This window comes from Chelmon rostratus, chromosome 5 (assembly GCF_017976325.1).
Source record: "Chelmon rostratus isolate fCheRos1 chromosome 5, fCheRos1.pri, whole genome shotgun sequence".
NCBI classification, from domain to species: Eukaryota; Metazoa; Chordata; class Actinopteri; order Chaetodontiformes; family Chaetodontidae; genus Chelmon; species Chelmon rostratus.
In genome coordinates, this window is record NC_055662.1 from 19,476,788 (window position 1) to 19,497,722 (window position 20,935).

The 20,935-nt window shown below is 41.3% G+C and overlaps 1 protein-coding gene across 1 annotated transcript in view; it reads left to right on the forward strand.

Moving 5' to 3' along the window:
* The window catches only part of ntrk2a (neurotrophic tyrosine kinase, receptor, type 2a), an 80,200-nt gene that overhangs the window by 9,877 nt on the left and 49,388 nt on the right, over nucleotides 1–20,935 (forward strand). The window contains exons 6-13 of the mRNA XM_041936597.1: nucleotides 6,067–6,200; nucleotides 6,986–7,118; nucleotides 7,350–7,421; nucleotides 7,557–7,789; nucleotides 8,020–8,038; nucleotides 8,571–8,582; nucleotides 9,701–9,738; nucleotides 10,014–10,113. Of these exons, the coding sequence (XP_041792531.1) occupies nucleotides 6,067–6,200; nucleotides 6,986–7,118; nucleotides 7,350–7,421; nucleotides 7,557–7,789; nucleotides 8,020–8,038; nucleotides 8,571–8,582; nucleotides 9,701–9,738; nucleotides 10,014–10,113 (741 nt within the window). The remainder of the gene's footprint in view (nucleotides 1–6,066; nucleotides 6,201–6,985; nucleotides 7,119–7,349; nucleotides 7,422–7,556; nucleotides 7,790–8,019; nucleotides 8,039–8,570; nucleotides 8,583–9,700; nucleotides 9,739–10,013; nucleotides 10,114–20,935) is intronic.

Sequence of the window (20,935 nt, forward strand, 5' to 3'; positions counted from 1 at the left end):
AAACTGAGGTTTCTCCACCATCGCACTCGTTACACCATAAGTGTCTGTGGCTGAAATCCTCTAAATGATCCAAATGTATGAATGTTAATAATTGAAACCAGCTGTCCTGAGAATAGGTGCTTTTTTTCTCGGTGGTTCGGAAATGACAGCAGATGGATTACCGGACCTCTGCTGGTCACATCATAGTGCTGATGCAGTCTGTCTTCATCTGTCTCCCTCTCTGCCTGTCTGTCTGGAATGACTTTCAGGCTTTAGGTCCCTTTGCCGTCCCTGTTTCTGTCTTCCTGCTTTGATTATTGTTAAAGTATTTTTCCCTCTGCTCTCATCCTCCCTTCTCTAACATCAGCCTCCTTAAGCGTATGTGTGAATTTACTGCACAGTGTCCCTATAAATGTTCATATCTGTCTGTGTGTCTCCGCTCTTTCCTCCTGTGCACGGTGCTCTTACATGTATTGCATACGTGAAACACAGATGCAGCACGTAGACACAGGCTCAAGCAGTAAATGGCAGTACATACCAACCAAAGAGGCCAGATGGCTCCTGTGTCTGTGGGCAGTAGATGCTATTCACATGTGTGAATTTCCTATAGACACGCACTTAGTTGTTAGATGACAAGGAATTAAACAAGACACAAAAGCTGTAATATGCTACAAATCAACACAGAAGTTCGAAAGCCTGTTGCACAATGACGGAAACGGATTCGGATTAATGTCTTGCAGCCCTGATGTTTTACAAGCTAGTTAAATCTTTTAAAAAGGTAATGGAAATGAGTGCTACCCCACCTTTGCTTGGCCCTTCTGCATTTGTTTTTAGGCCACGCTGCTGTCATTTTAGCTAGCAGAGGGATCCAACAGCGTTTAAAATAAAAGGTTCAAAAACAGAAGAACACAGCCGATCCAAACAATTCAGTGAATCATCTTAATCTGAAAGAATGAAGAATTTGAAATAGGGAGGAAAAGTTGGTGCGTAAACAGAGGCTACTGTGCAGTTTTGATTTTTTTTTTTTTACCTTTTTTGACAAGAATGATGCATAGCTGAACCACCTCAGTATCACGAGCAATTACATGTTAGATAATTCTGCACCTCATGATTTACGCCCAATGCAAATGCAGGAGGTACCTTGGGGGGGGTGGAGGTGGCGGGGTGGCGGATGGGCATGTCTGGTTGTTTTTTAGTTTATTTGCCATCAATACAATATTTTTGTAGTCCGAACCACATTGCTGCCTTTTTAAATTTTAATTTTAAAAAATGTTGTCACTGGACATAAAAAAGTTGAAGCATAATGTTTGTTCTTGCAAAATGGTCCTGCATCGACGCTCTTGTCTGGTGAGCTGATTAGACGTCAGAAGAGCTAATTAAACACAGGAAATTAGCTTCAAACCAAACAGGAGAAATGTGTTTAAATGTTACTTAAGTGTAACTATGACATCACTTACCACGATAATAGCATGTTCTAAGATGAAAAAAAGAGCAACAGACACAGACAAGGCAGCTATTGACAGATTTGAGGACAAATTATCTGATGTCATAGTCAGAGCAGGCCAGCTGACAGCTTGACTGACAGTAATTTAGGCAGAAAAGCAATAATCTATAGCAGATTACGGGTGTCAGGGCTGCTCAGCCAGCGCTGCCTCCCATTCTCTGCTCCCATTTCTCTGCGTCCTTTGAGCAGAAATCATTTTGCGACTCCCTCTCACAATGCACTGACAGCCTTCACTGTACTTGAACAACAACAAAATATAAAGGCAAACTCAAGGACTGATTTTGTGTTGTGTCACTTTGCAGCACATTTCCTTCTCTTCCTGCTGTATTTTCTCTCTCTCTCTCTCCTGCCTCCCATCTGAAATCACCACATCTTTGGACCCTGCCACAAAAAATGCGAACACTTCTGTAAACACCAATGTGGACTTGCCTATTGTGGCCTACAACAACAGCTGACAACAATGGCACCTCCGACAATGACGCTGAAGTATGCTGTGGCGCATTGTGCAGAGAACAGTAGATGTTTTCCTTTGAAATGCTTTTCAGTTCCACATCATGCTGAGCTCGTAACTTACAGCACATTCACAGGACGTGCTCCTGGTGAACGACGGCAGTCTGGATTTGAGGAGTCAAAGGGAGTCAAGGGCGGCTAATGTAATGCAATCTTCACACAACCTTCTAGGTTACGTTTTAATGGTGACAGTTTTCTCTACCTGTAAAAATCATTGCTTACAGGAGAGAAGGTTGCTTCTGCGGTATGCACGTCTCAGAATTGACATCTGGTAATGCAAAAAAAGAAAAGAAAAAGCTACCATAAGTAATAGTAGCAAAGATTTTCAGTACGATTTACACATTTGTTTTGATTTCAAAAGAAGCACCTGTAAATGTATGGATTCAATCTTTGGTTTAGTGACAAATTAGAAACATTAGGAGTCATTTAAAGTTTCAGTGAGTATAAAAGTGATGTGAATCATGCACCAAAGCCTTGGAAATCATAATTTAATAAAAATCAATCGAGTCAATGTCCAAGGTTTTTTCAGAGCATCCAGTCATATCATACAGTCGGTCATCCAGATGGATCTGTTGACATGTGAGCACAGCATCTGGTATGATTTCACCCAGCGCAGTTTTATAACTTATTTGACTAATCATGTGGAGAAACTCGGTATAAAACAGGAAATAACTAAACTAAAACCCAGAACCATGACTGTTTACTGACAGTATGTACTGATTTGGGCAAAATGTAGCATGCAGTATACCAAAAATACCTGGATGTTGTACAAAATCCAAAAATCTCCAGTATGCAAGGGCCAGTCTACCTCGCCCACTGTGTCCCACAATGCAAAGCACTGGAACAGTCATAACAACCAGCCAGGCCAACAATAAGAAGGTTTTTTTTATATAGTTTTCAGATACTATTTCATCACTAAATTCACTTCTTTCCACTTTGAGGAGAGAAAACACCTGTGTAGATTTTGAATGTTGGCCATTTCACAAAAAGCTAGCCAGCAAGCCGCCCAGCCACGATCACGCAATCACACAGACCACTGCAGCTGAATACAGCAGACTTCGGCAACAATGATTGAGGAGAGCCAGACCCACAACTGCCAGATATTTTCTCATTTTCATACCACTGTTATCATGTTACATTTTTGACTTATGCAGATATTTCCAAGGGGGAAATGTTCACATGACCAAACCAGCAAGAGCAGTAAAAATACCATCAGTTAACAGGTTTTATGAAAAGGAACCCAGTTTGATTGAAGCAAGGATAAAAAAAAACCTCATGCTTCTAAAGCAACAGAAATAGTCCAACTCGGTAGTGGTAGTATAGCTGGTTTGCCATTAGCGGTGTTACTATTTACTTCCATTTTCCAAAACAGGAAACCAGCTCAGCCTGGCCGAGCACACCGCTAAATAAATCGATTTAATAGTTTCATACGGCAACAACTGTGAAAAACTCCCTGGTTGTATGTGGTACATACTGCATATTGTGTTCATTGGTTGTGTGTTGTAGATGGGTCTGAATACAGACTGTGTGATTACAGCTGAATGCTCAGTGGACCTTGAGTTGGGATTATGGTCTGAAATTAAAGGTCCAGTGTGTAAGACAGAGAGATCTGTTGGCAGAAATGGAAATGGTCAAAAGACCATTAAGGAGGTATCCTCATTTACAATGGTTTCGAGATACAAAACAAAACAACGGCAGACAATAAAACAGTCAATAATAAAAATATAGGAAATATAACAATGTTCAATTGGAATAGAATAAAATAAATATTTAAGATGGAGTGCAACATCAAGTTAAAAACATTTGCAATCATTTAAAACTAGGTCTGAAATGAGGCCTTTGAGCAGCCGTAGTGGCAGCAGGGGGTCCAAGTGTAAGGCCTTCTGCAGGTTGTTCCATGTATAAGGTGCACTGTAAGAAAGGGACATTGTCCCGATTTCAGATCTGATCAATGGAGTGTGAAGCATCAGCCTATTCTGTGAGTGCCAAGATTATATGAGTTCACCTAGGGTGGAGGCAACTGCATTAAAGCTTTGTAGATGAATATAATTGGTTGCAATATGAAACTTCACCTCTAGGTGCCACTAAATCCTACACACTGGTCCTTTAAGGTTGTACCTTACCTGCCAGGCAGGCCACTGAACATTGCTATCTGCCACGGGTGACCTGAACATTTGACCTGCCACAGACAACATCTAGCCTGTAATTGGCCGGTGGCAGGTGCTAATTTCATTCCCTGCTCGGGATTGTTTTGTCAAAGAATGTAATGAAAATACATTCGACCAAATGCACATTTTTCACAGTGTCTGGCGTCTTTTCATTTGGCACGCATGTTGTGCATTAGGATGCTGTCGTGTTGTTGGCTTATCCTCACTTGACTGGCAGGATTTCCCAGTTTACAACTGGCTGCAGGTGGGCTGTAGCATGGGCCAAATGCTGAAGAACATAATGGTGAAATCTTTCCACATAATGACTCATGTGACACAGGCCGGTCTACCATGCTAATTACGGTAAACTCCTCCTCAATCCTACTTGTTGATTCTGAACACATCCAAGCAGCTACAGGATTACAATCGCACAGAATGTCCTGGATGGTTTGGCTACCAAAGCTGCCCTCGTAAATAATTAAACATGGAAGTAATGTTCTTTGTACTGACAGGTCATGGCAACTGTACTCGTATCAGAAACCAAAGAGGTTTCCAGAAGTTTTGCTCTTATTTCTTGGCTCTGTGGGGTATAGCTTTGTGTGTGTGTGCGTGTGTGTGTGTGTGTGTGTGTGTGTAATGTGACCTGCAGATGGCTGTCGTGGCAGTAGAAAGCTGATTTACTGAGAGCCTGTTAAGATATGTGGTTCTGATATGGCAGCTGGCCTGCCACCACTGAAATGACTGTTTTTTTGTGTGTCCCGTGGTGATTGAGTGGGTTGCCGTAGTGATAAGTGGGTTGCCCTGGTGATAAGCATTCTGCCGACGGACAGAAGGGGTGGAAGAGGAGGGGAGAAGGGGAGGGTAGAGGGTTCGATAAGAAATCTGTCCAGTTTTATCTGCAGGAGCTGTTGACACCCATTCCTTCTCCTGTCTTCTTTCGGCTCTTGTTTTCTCTTCTTCCATTCTCGTCGTCTTCCCCTCCCTTCTTTTCTTCTTTTTGTAATCGTCTTTGTTCCTTTTGTTCTCCTCTCCTCTATTCTGTCTTCTCTTTTCTCGCTTTCTCTCCTTTTTGTTCTCATCTTCTCTTATTTTGTTCTTTTCTTCTCATCTTCTCTACTCTTGCTCTAATCTCTTCTAAGCTTCTTCTCTTCTTTTTGTTCTCGTTTCTTCTCGCCTTCGTTTTTCTCTTCTCCTCTTTTGGTTCTCGTCTTGTCTCCACATCTTTGTCTTTTTCGTCTCTTCTCTTTGTTCTCATCTTTTCTTCTTTTTGTTCTCGTCCTCTTCTCTTATTTCTCTTGTCTTCTTCTCTAATTTGCCTTCTCTTCTTTTTTCCTGTCGTCTTCTTCTTCTTCTTCCACCAGGGATGTTATTGGATGGGGGACAAGGGTGGCAAGACTCTGATTGAGTCTGATTGGTCATACTCAGGTCACCTCCTGGTCAGCACTGTACACACACACACACACACAGACACACACCCACACACACACACACAGAGTCACCAGTGTCTTTGCTTGACAGAGGCTTCAGACTGTGTCCAATCAATTTAGTACTTGGGCTGCTGAAGACATGCACTAGTAATCAGTGTAACCATCACTGTGTTTGAACTCTGTCTCTTTGTCTGACTGTTTGATTGGGGTGAGTGTGCTTAAATGAAAGAGAGAGAGAGTGAGAGAGAGAGAGGGAAAGAGGGAGATTGAATTTGAGGTCTTTCTTTGTGTGTCTTTCTTTTCACTCGGTGGTAGTGGGTGTGTGTTTGCCTGCTCTTCCACTCTTATTGTCGAGGTTGTTAGTACGTGCCTTGTGTTTCAACTGAAAAGACAAGAGTTGGCCACGAATCCTAAGTTTGCTTCCTTCCTTTCCCCCCCCTTCTCCCCTTTCCACCTCTGCTTCTCCTCCTCCTTCTTCCCACTCCCTGGTTGTATGTAGAGGTTCCCATGGCAACGTTGAGCCCATCCAAAGTGACATTAATGGAGGGGGAGAGAGTGGACCTGTCCTGTATGACCTCGGGGGTGCCGTCACCTGAGCTGATATGGAACATGGCATTGCTCTCCAACTATGAGGTTTGGTCTTACACACACACACACACACACACACACACACACACACACACACACACACACTCAGATATGTTTGGATTATATCATATCACAACACTACTTTGGAAAATTGTTGAAAAAAATGATGTACAGTTTTCATAAATAATTGCTGCAGCAATTTTTCAAGCAAAAATGTCCAATATTTGCTGGTTTCAGCTTCTTAGATGTGATGATTGGGGGCTTTTCTTTGTCATACATGATAGTCAACTGAATATCTGTTAATATGGATAATAATATGGATATGGATAAAAAAACAAAAGAATAACTCTATTCATTAAAAAAAATCAATAATGAAAATAAAGTCATTTGTAGTCCTAAATGCTTCACGAATCCTCGTTCCGATTGACATAAGGTATCTAAGCTCACCTGTATGTCTTCAGTACACACAGAAATTTTTGTTGTAAATCTTACTTCCACAATGTTTTACTATGATTCAGACAAGGTGAAAAAATGTCGCTGATTTATTCAGATTTTTGCTGAAAGTGAGTGATTTCAGTGGTATGATGAGCTGAATCCAGTGCTCCACATGCTTTTACCACATATCCTGAACATTATCCAACTTGTACATTATCTCGGTCTGATTCCTGCAGCCCTCAAACTGTGAGAGATTATTTGTCACGGCAGTTTAACGAAACATCTCCATTACAGACTTTTGGTCACAAGCGGTAATCGTGTGATGAAAAGTTTTGTGATCATGAATAAGCGATATAAATCCTGGTGCTGGTACGTGGCTGTTCTTACTCTCTCAGATCGAGACGTCGGGCCAGATTTCAGTGCTGCGGCTCTCAAACCTGTCGTCGCTGGACCACAACAGCAAGATCAGCTGCACGGCTGAGAACATTGTTGGAGAGAAAGAGTCCTCGCTGCTGCTGGATATACTTTGTACGTTTGCCCTCCAGCCAGAAGCGCTAATTCATTGTAGATTATTGTGTCAAAGTGTTCGTCAGTGAAGTGCAGACTATAAAACTGAGAGCTAAAGCCGGAGAAACACTTAATCAGTGTTTTTGCATGCCTCACCAGTTTTACCTCTCAGTCGCTCTTTTGCCTTATCTTGCATTCTGTCTTTTGTGTTTGCATCTCTCTTAAACTCTCTATTCTCTCAATGGCACTCAGTTCCTCCCAAAATCACTAAACTGAGCGATGCAATCCCAGACCATCACTGGTGCATCCCCTTCAGTGTGTCAGGTAAGAGAGACATCCATGTAATGTCCTTTAGTGACACTATTCTGTTAATTTTCTGTGATTTTGAGAATTGTGTCATAATTAAAGAATATGAAATCCACAACAATTACTGAGTCTCTTTCATGGTAATCTTTCCAGGAAACCCAGAGCCGCACCTGCAGTGGTTTCTGGATGGTAAAGCGGTGATGGAGGGAGTGTACATCATGACCATGATCCATGACATCACAGAGAGAGAGTACCACGGCTGCCTGCAGCTGGACAGCCCCACACACCTCAACAATGGCCGCTACACGCTTCTGGCCGAAAACAAATTCGGGACGGACCAAAAGGAGGTGGAGGCTCACTTCATGCGCAAGCCCTGGGATGGTGAGGTTTAACACTGCACGATGCTTCACTTTCTTCACATTCTGATCGATATACTCAACATATTATTACACTGATGTGCTAAACAAAAAGATTAAAAAGAGCTGTTTTAAATTCAAGCTTTCACTAAAAAGTACAGAGCTGAAACAACTGGTCAATGCAATGATTAGTGCAAGCTTACATATGCCTGCTTATCTCACATGTGGTACTATTTGCTGCTTTATGTGCAGGAACTGAGAAGGAGCCTTACTATTATGGTGAGTGAAATGGATATTAATAACTATAACTGTCCTTTTATCAAACGTAAAAGTGTTAAATCCACCACATGTGCTTTAGATTCATGGTATGTTCACAGTGTCTGTTTTTAGATCTGTGTTTTTTCTGTTCAACAGCTCATATTTTTCATCCTCTCCTCATCGATTAACACGAATTACATTTTAGAAATCTTTCTCTTTCTCTTTTTTCTCTCAAGTTGCTGAGGGTGTGTTACATTCCTACATATCCTTGCAGCCAGGGATTAGGGTTGTTGGAATACCTTTTTCCACACTGTTGTTGTTTTTTTGTTTTCTCCCCCTGATTTTGCGCATGTCGTTATATCTGTCGTTCGTTGGTTTGTGTCTTGTGTTTGTGTAAAATATATGTTTTTGAAGCAAGCTCAGAGAACATGAGGCATGACTGACATTATTTGTGAGCTGCATGTCAAAGAATTTACAATTGAATTATGCTGATATGTTTGAAACCTAATTTGTCCATGTTGTCTCTTTCTCCAACACCTCCTCGCTCCTGCAGATCCAACCACAGGTACTGCCATGCCTTTTATTTGCTCACTCCCAATCACAAACGTCGCAGTTAAATTGATTGGCCCATTGCAAAGCCTCCTGCCCCCTTAGTTGCTATGGATATGCCTGTCAAGCTTTCTGTTCTCACCTGGCACATATGCAGTTTGCAATGATAATGATGGCAGTTTCCCACCTGAAATTTGTAGCATTTTTTTAAATGGGCTTTTTAGTTCACACAGAGGTAGGTCTAGTTGTCAACCATTGATTCTGCCAGCTGAAATAACAACAATCACAGGCAGATTTTGTCACTGATTAGCTAGCTAGCTAATTAATCTAACATTAGCCCCTTGAGCTGGTTGAAACCGCTGTCTCCTGACTTTTTAATGATTCCAGGTGATGATAACCCATTTAAAAGGGTCTTAAATAAGCAGTTGATGGCTGCATACGTGATATCATGCTAAAATACTGAGGCTAAAGCTAACATGTCCCAGTCATAAAGTCTGTATCCTCACTTGTTTCCGAGCCATGTAAGCAAGAGCATTGTTCTTGTATTACAGTGCAGAGCTCGTTAGTCCTAGTATCAGAAGTATAATGCGGATAACCTTGTTTAGCTGCTTACCTTCTAGATTTATCTAGATGCCACTTGTTTTTTTCAAAGATAATGAGGCTGTGGCTGCAGGAAGCTAAAAGAGCTGTACAGAGCAGCTAACGTTAGCCTCAGCTCTGACAGTAGCATTCAGGGACGTCTCTCATACAGTGACGAATTATTATAGAGTGAAATAATAAGATTATAATAAAAACATAATCTGTAACCTCACAAATAAATAAGTAAATAGATAAATAAAGTTGGGTTAGGTAAGTGTCGGTAGTACGCTAACTAGTCGCACATGCTAACACTTAGCAGCTTACGTTAAAGCATTTTACTTTGGCTGTTGTGTTTTTTGTATTGTATTTTGTAAGCTGCTTACTGTTAATGAACGCAGATGACCAATAATATGCCGTATTATATCGCATTTCATGAATAATTACTAAAGAGAGTTCTGAAGTGTGCGTCAGTCTTATAGTGAGCACTGTCCTTCACTCGGCCACAAATCTTGCTCTTCTTCTCTATTTATTCTTGTTTCTCTACTTCATCAACAGAGGGCCCACCTGTAGACCCACCTGAAGACAGAGTCGCTGTAAGTCACGTAGTACCTTTTCTCTGTTTCTTTGCTGATTGCCTCTGTCAGTTGTTGACTGTGCCTGTTTTTTCTATTTATTTGTGTTACATGTGTAGCATCAACTGGGCTGGACTTTTTTTAGTGTTAGAAGGAATTGAATGAACCCAGCACACTGCAGTACTTCAGACAGTCTGCCTGTGGTCTACACCTCCGGGCATGGCGTGTATTGTCTGTCTGTTCTTGCCTGTGCTTATACCTGCACTATGGGAGGTTTATTACTCTGTTTTGTGCAGGTGTATGTGGTGGTGGGCATCGCAGCTGTCGCCTTTACCGGTTTCCTTCTAATGTTGGTTATTCTCAAGTTTGGAGGAAACTCCAAATTTGGCATCAAAGGTAAGACGCCCAAATTTTATCTGCTTTGGTGGCCTCCATCCTGAGGGGGGAGGATAAACAATACAGAATTCATATAAAAAATGATGTGAAATTTGTTGTTTGTGGATGTTGAGATCAAGGCTTTGGGCTATTTAGTGTAACATGGATGGCTTCATGGATACATCAAAAACACATTTCCTAAACACCAAAAAAAAAGATCTAACTTAACATTAACTTAAACAGTGAACCTGGTCAACCACTGGAGCAACATGTAGTGCACATAATTTTTTAATGGTAGATGTAAAAACTACAGGAACTTTTAACAACATTATGAAAAATACATTTTATCCTTCATGAATTAAAAAAAATATGGCTCTAAATTTTTTCTTTTAATTCTTGGTAGTTGGCATAAGCTGGATTTAGTCGATGTGAGGACTCAGATAAAGAGGAAGGTACCTGCATGTGCTGTGTATGATCAGGCCGTATTAAATGCTTTATACTCCACAGTAACTGTTCATAATCTCTTACTGAACAGAACAGAGTCTTTCTTTAACTTTCTTGATGTTGTCTTCACTCTCCACAAGCTAGAAAACACAAGCTGCCAATCAGAGTTACACTTTTGAGGAGGTGCATATCAGCTCCAACCATAGCCTGTGGTGTAACCTTGGAGCCCACGCGATAGCCACGGAAGTATAAATCCAGCTTTATCCTCACTTGTGAACACTTGTTTATACTTGTACAGAATATATTACGGGGGATCTATTGCATTTTCCTTGCAGTGGTTATTTCAGCTCAACGTATGTTATGTATGTTTGTGGTTGCAAGCCATCTAGATCTCATTCAACATGCAGACAGTCAAGTATTCATGAATCCATCCTGTTCAGCTGCTGTTTGAAGCTGGAGCTCAGTGCTGCGGGTGAATAACACGCATGTTGACCAAACTGAACTCTTATAGTCTTGTTGATGATAAACCAGTGTGGTAGCCATTGTTGAAGCTCACCCACCCCGCACACGCACACATTCAACATTTTTTCTTTTCTTGAAGCATTTTTAGAACAATGTGTGACTTCTCTAATGGCTACAAGTCTAACTAATCTGGTTCCTCTTGTGGTATTTGTCATACTGACTTACTAGAACTGATGTGTGTCTGTTTTGCTCATTTTGATGTGTGGCTGATATTTTCTCATTCTTTGTGTACTAACAATAACAACTCTTCCACCAGCCCTTCCTTTTCTACATTCAAAATGATGGTTATGCTGTTTTGCAGCTGTGGAACTGTAACCAGACCATTCATCTTTTATTTCCATTGGCTCATTTTTTGCTGTAAAAGTGTTTCAACTTGAGTAGATATGGCTGTGTGGAAATCCCAAAATACATAAGCTTGGTGCGGGAACTGTTTTCTTTGCCTTCTACTGAGTTGACTTTAGCTTAGTTCAGTTCAAAAAAACATTCACACATTCATGATCAACAACCGAAGAATTCAGCCTTCTCAGGAAGTAATTTGTGCTCTTTAAAGATACAGTTGTTTTAGGAATAAATAACTTTTTGGCGCTGCTAGAACCATTCGCATTTGACGCAGCAGTGAAGCTCCACATTTGACATTCAAATTACGAGACCAAAAAGTGACTGCAAATATGGAGGCTCAATAAATGTCTGCTCCTGAGTGTGCGTGCCCATACATGTGTGTGTCGCTCTCGGTTGCACAGTTGAAGTGTGGTATTTTGGCAGTGATTGATTTATAGGCCCCCTGAGAGGAGGGGTGCAAGACAGATGGAGCAGCTAGTATATACATTGTGCTTGTGTGTGTGTGTGTTTGTATTTATGGTCTCGTGTGTGGTTTCTTTTCCCTCCAGAAGAGTTGAATGAGGCTGTTCTGAAAGAAACGATCTCTCTGAGCATAAATGTCTGTTTTTGTGCGTATGTGTGTTTTCTTGAATGCGTAAGCATTTTTGCATGTGTATGCACTTCCAATTCGTGTGTAGGACGTTAGGTCACATTACGGTTTTGCCCTGCTGATTGCTTCCCTTGAGTCTTCTTCCTTCTCTCTTTCCAATGTCGACTTCCTCTCCCCGAACGGCCCCGTCCTTACGCTCCACATGCATCCAGATGTATGTGCCCTGCAGCATGTTGACACTGGGGTGAGATAGAGATTGAGAGATAGCGGTGTCAGTCTGAGCAGTGGAGTTAGAGAGCTGTGAGTAATCAACAGCAACAGTCGTGCCCACATATTTGTCAGAAACCTCTGCATATTTCCTAGGCCGGACCCATGAGCAAAATTCATCTCAACAACAGAGATATAACCACAGATGGCAGCAGGCTATCAACGCTAATCGGAAGCAAACAGCACTTTGTCATGGCAATATGGTTTTCCAAATCATAAACATGTGCTCGCAGATTCCCACCCCCCCTCCCTCAGCACGTCAGCGATGACGATGAAGTTGCGATCAGAAAGCATGAAGAGAGCGTGTCAGGCCTTGCACCATATTGAACAGGTGTGCATGAGAGAAGTTCAGCTCGCCTCACTGACTCCGGATGAATCGCTGTCGGTCTCTTTCTGCAAGGCCACTGAAAAACTGTAACTGGTGTACATTATTTATATCGACTGCACTATTCTGCTCCTCTCTCATCAATAAACATGGACATTTGGTGCAAGTTACTTCTCACGATCTCCTCACTGCTGATGGGCATATCTAAATTTAAACGTAAGATTAATTGTTGATAGTGCTCGTGTAGAGAGATTAATGTAGATTTAGCATAGCTGAAATACTGGACTGTCTGGTTTGACTTTCTTCTTTCAGATGCCTTTTTTAAGTGCAGCAGACACGCAGCAACATAAGCCTTTATTTTGTATCATGTCTATGGCCACCTGATCAATGTGAATACAAAGCTTGCTTTGAACTCAGCTTTGGTCTCCACCGACTCCTGAGGAACATATCAGTCTCTTTAGCTGTTAAACGCACCACTATGTTCACCAGCTAGTCGCTAAATTTTAGACAGCTTCTGCAGCTGGAAACTACGCTGACGAGAGTGGTGAGAGTGAACCAAAGTAGTAAAGTTATGGGCTGTGAAACCAAGTCAAAAGATGGTTAATGTCTGAGGGCAAAATGCAGTCATTTAATCAATAATATAAAAATATTCATAATGGCAGCTTTAACTTTAACACCATCATTTTCAAGGGGTGTTAAAGAAGGCGTAAAGGAGCAGCAGTGTTAAATTGACTTCTTCCATCAGCCTTATAAAATGGAGCTGAATGGAATTTCATTTGTGGTGTCCACAGCAGTAAAACACTTGCAACTTCCAAAATATACTGTATGTCCCAGGTACTCTGCACAATCTTAAGATATCGCTGTAACTCATCTCTAATGGGTGCTTTTGAATAAAAAATCACTGAGAGCAGTGAGGTGTTGCTTCTGGAGAGACATGTCGCTTGAATCCTCGCACACAGCACAGCCAATGAGACCAGAAACCACACAATTTATTAGCTGCTTCTAAGTTAAAAGGTGTTATAGCATTTGGATTTAGGCCTGCGAGACAAAACAGAAATTTCTTTCGCACTGTTAGCGGGCGGGCCGTCAGTATCGTTTGAGATCCAACTTGCTCACAAATTAGGCTAAACCAATCTGATCAATGCGGCCTTCCATTGTCGGGGAGAGAGCAAATCAGGTTTGGTGAGACTATTTGCGTGGTCTGAAACAGGAGGAAGCAGCTGCACCGTCTGTGTCTGCGTCCAAAATACCACACTGAGGCTATATTTCACCTAACAAAATTTAGAGTTGTATCCTGGATGAGTCTCCTTTGCCAGAAATTGCTTCACGAAAAAGGTAATCTTGTGAAGTTCAAGTGCCAGCAGCTGTTATTGAAACTGAAGTATTTAGAAAAATGAGCGTAAGCACTGGAGGTTCAGGAAGTCATATGGAAATTAAGATTTGTTTTGTGAGAGAGACCAAAGTACAAATTGTGTGTAAATGTTGCATGCTGCAAAAATGAAGAATAAAAACCTAGAGATTTGGACTCTGGGAAACATAAAGAGTGATAGCAGGCTGGCTTGAAATTTCCACAAAGTTACACATGGCGATGAGCCAAAACTGAAAGCAGAGTCCTCGAAGAGAAAACGGATCAGACAATGCAGGCAGAGAGGGAAGGACGCAGCAGCATATATCTGTGTTCATGCCCTCGAAGCACCTGTAGGGAGGGAAGCATCAACACGCACCTGAGTTCTGATGCAGAAATAAGACGGAAATGTCAAGACAGGAAAAAAACAAAAAGCAGTCGTTGAAAGTGAAACGGGAAATGCGAAGTGGAGAAGGTGAGAGACAGACGGAGAGGAAGAGAGAGCGAATGCTAAAACTGACATTTGACGAGAAGCAAGATTGAGAGAAAAAGAGAGAAAGCCAGCCAGGAAGCGAGAGACGGAGATTGAACGAAAGCACAGAGGGGAAAAGACGGAGAAAGAAAACGCTGCAGCTAGAAAGCAAACCTGAGATAGAGCGAGGCAAAGAGGGAAAGAGAGGGGTGGAAGGAGAAAATCCTCTCTTGTCCACTTATCAATGATTCATCATTAGTGCAGGTCTCAGTTTTCTCCTTGTTTGGTGGAGCTGCTCGCCTCCATCTCTCTCCCTCTCTCACATGCACACACAGTTCCTCACTGTTGATCGATCAATATGACACCCTCAAGGTCAGCGGAGCTCTATTCTAGGCCCGAAGCACAACCGAGCATGCTCGGCGTACCCACCACCACCTCCTCCTCTTCTTCTTCTTCTTCCTCTCCCTGCAGAAAAAAAGCAGCTTTTGCCTCCAGCTCTTGAGGTTTGTGATGAATACCGCTCACCCACTAAACTTTTGCAAAGGAAGCAAAAACTGAATGAGCTGAACCACAAAGTGAAGAGGCTGAAAAAAGCTATCTGTGATTCTGCATTTAGGCTCGAGCTGAGTATCGAACCGCAATACTTTTAGAGCACTGCAGTGTGAACATGTGCAACAGTCAGACTCTTAGTCGTCTTCTTGTTTGTCATTTTGAACTGTATTTTATTCAAGTAAAGTTCATGCACGGCTGCTTCGTGTTGAGACAAAATTAAACATCGATACTTTTGGCCAACTTTGATTTATTTTGCTGAACAGAAAAGAGTCTTTAGCCATGCCAACAGCTTGAGCACAGCAGTGCTTTGAGCTAAATGCTAAAATTAGCATGCTAACATGCTCACAATGATAATGCTAGCATGTTGCTATTGTCATTAGGCCTTGGCAATGGCAGACATCAACATCCCTCTTGTCATTTCCGCCTACAACAATTAAGAAGAGTGCATTTAAAGGTTATTTTGTTAGGAAGTCTGAAGGGTAAAAATGTCTTTTTTTACACAGATGTTTCCTTAGCAACCAACTTGTTTGAAGGTCAGTGGGTTATTTCAGGTAAACGGTCTGAAGCTATAAGTGCTCTGAGTCACTGAAGTGCTGCATTGAAACTACAGATACTCCAACTGCCACTCTAATGATTATATAAAAAAGAGAATAATGCAAAGAAGTTTCTTATACTTATTGTGTATGTTTTGAATTGTACCACATGTGTCCTTCAAGGAAAAAACTGTTATTTTACTGCTTTGCTGGACCTATTTTTATCAGTGTGTTCCCAGATTTCAGCAATTAACTTACGACTTTGCTGCATCATAACCAATGCAACCATTGGCTGAAGCTACAGAAATCGAGACAGCAGTCAGTGTAGTCATCAGTAACTACTTTCAGATTTTAATTTTTAAATTAAAATAAAGTTTTTTTTTAATGAAAATGAGAAGTAGACCCAGTGCTTTCCCTCCTGCTCACTCCATGCTGGAATTGGCACAAGGCCCACGTGACCCCCTGGTATTGAACATGAATGGACGGATATAAAACAAGGTCCTGACTCTGGTGGGGCTTATTATTCCACTGGATCATGATTTCAGCAAACAGTCTGTTTGCAGATTTTAGCGTTGGGAGCTGGAGGAAGAAAAGACTAAATGCCTATGGCAGATCCTGAGGGCAGTGATTGTTTGAAGTGCTCTGAAAATGGAAACTGCTCTTTTCCAAAGTGAAACGTTGCCTGAGGACTTTGTCTGTGCACTTCCCCGACTGCAGCTTTTCTTTTGGTACACATTGTAGTTCATAAGTTACTGTTTCTCAGTGCTTTTTCACATTGCTGTCTGGTGTGTAGTGTGCTCATCTCTAGCTGGACATGAATGAATTCAGGTTTTGATGTCATCATTTTAGTCAAAAAACAGAAAATTATTTTTTCATACTAGCTATGGTTCAATTGTGCAAAAGTTGGAAAATATACTTAACAGGCACTGTAGAAATATTCTAGACAGGAGGGTTAAATAGCAATTAGCTGTAAACAGATTCATTTCAAGCCTTGTGTTGTGATGAGTGCTCTAATCACTGTGACTGAAAGCCTTCTTCCACCTGCCTGGACAAACACCTCGCACTGCGCTCTCTCTGCTCTTTGCTTCAGGTTACCAAACTGGAAAAACGCAGCTGTTTTGGAAATGTCACGATTCTGCAGAAAAACGGTCACGGAATCAACTGATTAGAGGAAGTTGAACCTATTTGAAAGAGTAATCTTTAATCATCATCAAAACTGCTCCCCTTGATTATGTTTTCTATTGATGTGAAAGCACCCACATGTGAAAGCAGACAGACACAACGACCCAAAGCCTTAATGGTCCGTTTTGAAACGGGGACGTGTCGGCCGTCAGAGTTAGAGAACATGAACAATGTGACCACCAGTCGGCGTCTCTCTCTTCTCTTCTTTATCTATCACCTTCTTATCTTTGTCCATGTCATTTCCGGCCTTGTATTGGTCAACCTGACCTTTGCAAACAAACAGGCAGAGCAGTGAAAAATGGGATGGCTGAAGCTGGGAGTGCAGTGCGGGAACTGGACATCATGTGTATGTACAATGTGTGCAGGGCACAGATGAAATTATCACGGAGCAGCAGAGTTTGAATTTGTTTCCATTTTGAAACACAAAGGCTTTTTAAATCGGATTTTTCTCCACTTCAAAAAGGAAGCACTCTGAAATGTTCAGTGTGACCTCATTTAATTTTCCCACTGACGACCCCTGTGCATATCAGACGACATAAATGGACTTTCATCCAAGGAAACCAGAGCATCATGAGGCTTAGTCAGCACATGCACTATCTACATATTTATCTACATATTTAGGATATTAAAGACGCCAAAGTCTGGGATGGGAGGTTTTCTGGCGGCAGCTGTAATTTATTAATGGAAATCATTTTCCTTCAGATGGCTGTTTGCTCCTGTAGCGTAGCTCCGTCTACAAAGAAAGCTTTGACTGTCATGTAATCGCTACATAAACATGATTTACCACAAAGCTGGTATTTAATTGTCGGTATTTTATATGGCTGTTGCTCAAGTGTGTCCTGATATTCTCTTGGCAGCACAGTTAATGTCGTCGGTGCCGCTCTTTCCTCTAAACGCCACTGAACTCAGCGATCCACCACACCAAGGAAACATCTCTGCAATTCAGTTTTCTCAGAAAAACAAACGTGTTCTGCCAGTGTTTACATGAGCGCCAGCAGTTTTATCATGAACAAACATCCGATCTAACAAAAGTAGGCAGCCGGGGCCTTGTACTGTATATGCACACGAGGCCCTCAGCTACTTTTCTGTTAGCGATAGTGATGAAGAGACAAAACACACTCGGTAAATTCCTTTATGCATCGCGCACAATACTGAATAGAAAACTGGAGTGATGCTTATACAAATGTGAACGTATTTGAGCTCTATTTGTCAGAGGTGCAACAAAGTAATTGATTTGGAGGTTACAAGTAAGTCTCAAGTCTTGGCTGTGAAGTCCTGAGTTGAGTCTAAGTCTTAAACATTTTTTTAACACTATAACAGTTAGTGTGGTTAAATTAACAAGAATAATACATGTTTTTTTTAATGTATTCCCTTGACATGTATTTCTAACATTTCAGAGCAAACTGACCAGGTCTCCTTTGGAGTTTCTTAAATCTGAATCTGGTTTTGAATCCCTTATTCTATTCTTTTCTTCAGATATATAACAAAAGTTAGAAGTGACTAAAAGACTTGCATGAGACTTTTTGTCACTGAGAAGGCAGAAAAACTGCACTGTTGAGTGGCAGCGTAATTCTTTTCTTTGTCACAACCGACCTGAAAAAGCAGATGAGCAGCAGAATTTGTGACATGATTAAATTTATCTGACACATTTACTGGGAACATCTTATTCAGACAATTAGGATCTTACAACATCAATATGTTATGAGAGATTCCAACAGCTAAAAGTGACATGAAGCAGAAACTGACGATTAACGCTTATTAGCTGCAGCTGCTGCAATTTGCAGCCAAAGAAGTTGGTCATGTAAATCTGCAGAAGAGAGAGATTACAGATGAGGTCTTCTCACCTCAGGGTTGTAATGTCCAGATGCAGTATTAGTAGATCTGTTACTTGAGTGGTATTACCACAGTGTAAAAATACTGTATTACAGGTAATGCATTTATAATTTTATGTGAGTAAAAGCACAAAAGTAGTACCATCAAAATAAATAAAGTGCTGTAATTCTAATTATTGATGGATTACATATGTATTGATTTAATGTTGCAGCTGGTAAAAGTGAAGGTAATTTCAGTGTTGTATAAATTATCTGAATATGCAAAGTAACTAAAGCTGTTAAATAAATGTAGTGCAGCAAATAGGAAATATTAGAAATAGCACATACAAATATTCAGTGTAAGTAGAAGTACTGCAAAATTTTGCAGCACTTGAGTGAATGTACTTAGTTACTTTCCACCACAGTCCAAATGTGATAATGTGCTGGTGTGCACTGCCACACTGTGCTATCTTTCCACACCAGCTGCTGTCAGATACATTCATATTTCATCTGTTCATTCGCTGCTCATTCTGCTTTTTTGTAATCAAAATTTTACCATCTGGGGTTGAGGTTGATGTTTTCAAGTCAAGTGTTAAAGTCAAAATGGAGTCGTCGTCATCCTGAAGTCATCCGACCGGAGACCATTCGGTCGTGTGAGTCTGCGCCTCTGATATTTGTGTATGAGGACATTTACACAGCGTACACATGTACATCATGTCACTGTGATTTTCCCTCAGACAGTATGACAGTGTGTTGTTGTTCAAGGTCCTGCTGATCGCTCAGTAAATGTCACTGCTGCCAGAGAGTGTGTAGATGGTGCATCAACGTGCCTTTTTCTTGGCAGTACAGTGAATGTCTGTATGATGGGCTCTATGTTAATGAGGCTTTTGCTATCGATCAACACCTAGTCCAGCTGCACTCCAGCGGCCAAGAGACACACAAAAGTCTCCAGTTTTCCTGAATATGCATGAGAGTTGGCAAAGATGCATGCCAATATCATTTCCTCTGTCTGGCCGCTTTCGTGTTGTATATATTTGTGCGTCTGTGCAGCATTTTCTGCACAACAAGGAAGGAGAAAAAAGGAGGGGGAGGGGGAGAGAGAGCAGCACTACTGAGCGATCGGGAACAGCACTATAACAGATAGAGGTTTTATTGATTGATCAATTGATCGCTTGCTGTCCAGACTGAGCCTGAATGCCTCTGTCTTCTTGGCCCTGCCTTCCCATTATTGCCTAATGCTAAGTTCAGCAGCTCTGCTCTGCAGTGTGTGTGTGTGGAAGGAAAGTGGATGATGGGTAAAAGGTGTGTGAAGACAGTCAGTCAGAGTTTTTGTTTTCCCTCACACAGAAGTTCCTGTTCATACCTGCATAATGTCTCCTGAAGTCTTTTCAGAACGAACAAATGTCCTTTATACTACGGTAGATGTGCTCGAAGCTCCAGAGACTCGTGAAACCAGTTAGATTTATTAGTCTCTTAAAGTCCAGTCAATACTCACAACCAAACCAGAAGCAGCACAAAGACAGAGAAAAAAGCAACTGACGTATGTCCTCAGAACATGCTGATTAAACACACTGATGGTACTCAATGGTTCAGTCAAAATGATGACGACAGATATGCTGCTGCATACGTTGAATGATAGCACATTTCAGCAGATGTAGCATCAACCAAATTGGGTTTGGTTTTTTTTGGCCATAATCTGCCAATTTCAAAGAAGATTGTGGACTTAATGTGTGGCAGAAGATAAAGGTGATGAATATCAATAACAGTAATTACAGAATTAGTCCAAGGGCTGTTAAATTAGACGGAGTGTTTGTTCATTTGCACACCTGTTGTTAATTACACCATGATATATTAAAGATCTCATGAATGTTAATGAAGCATCTGAGTGGCAGTGTTAGAAGGTCTTTTTTATCAAGTTTGACGTTGAAGGTCTCTTCACTGTCGGCATCAAAGTAGGTTATAGGCAGTTGTTGTTGTTAACACTGAGTCTGACCAACACATCCTCGACCCCAAACTCATCACATACAGATGCTTGGTCAGGGCCCTGGGCACGCCTTTAGCATCATTTTTCAGCGTGCAGGGTTCTGCGCACAAGTTAGCAATAATAAATATGTAAGGTCCAGTTGGCAGCGTCTGGTTAGACTCTTGGCTTTCTGAGAACACCTGGTTAACGTTGTGAAACAGTCACACTCTAGTTGGATTTAAGCAACAAAACTACTGGGTTAAGTTTGGGAAAAGATTGTGGTTTAGCTTAAAATAACTATGTTAGTTATTCATGTTACTTACGTACATTAAAGTTACATGCATTACTTCACTTAGAAGAGAAATCAACCTTTACTTTTGGTTTCACATAGGACAAGGACCCCAGTCTGTCGGTAAATGCAGACTCGTCTCGCTCTTCATGCTATGTCAATAGACACGTTGTGAGTGAGAACAGCTGCTCTATAGATAGGACCGCCCTG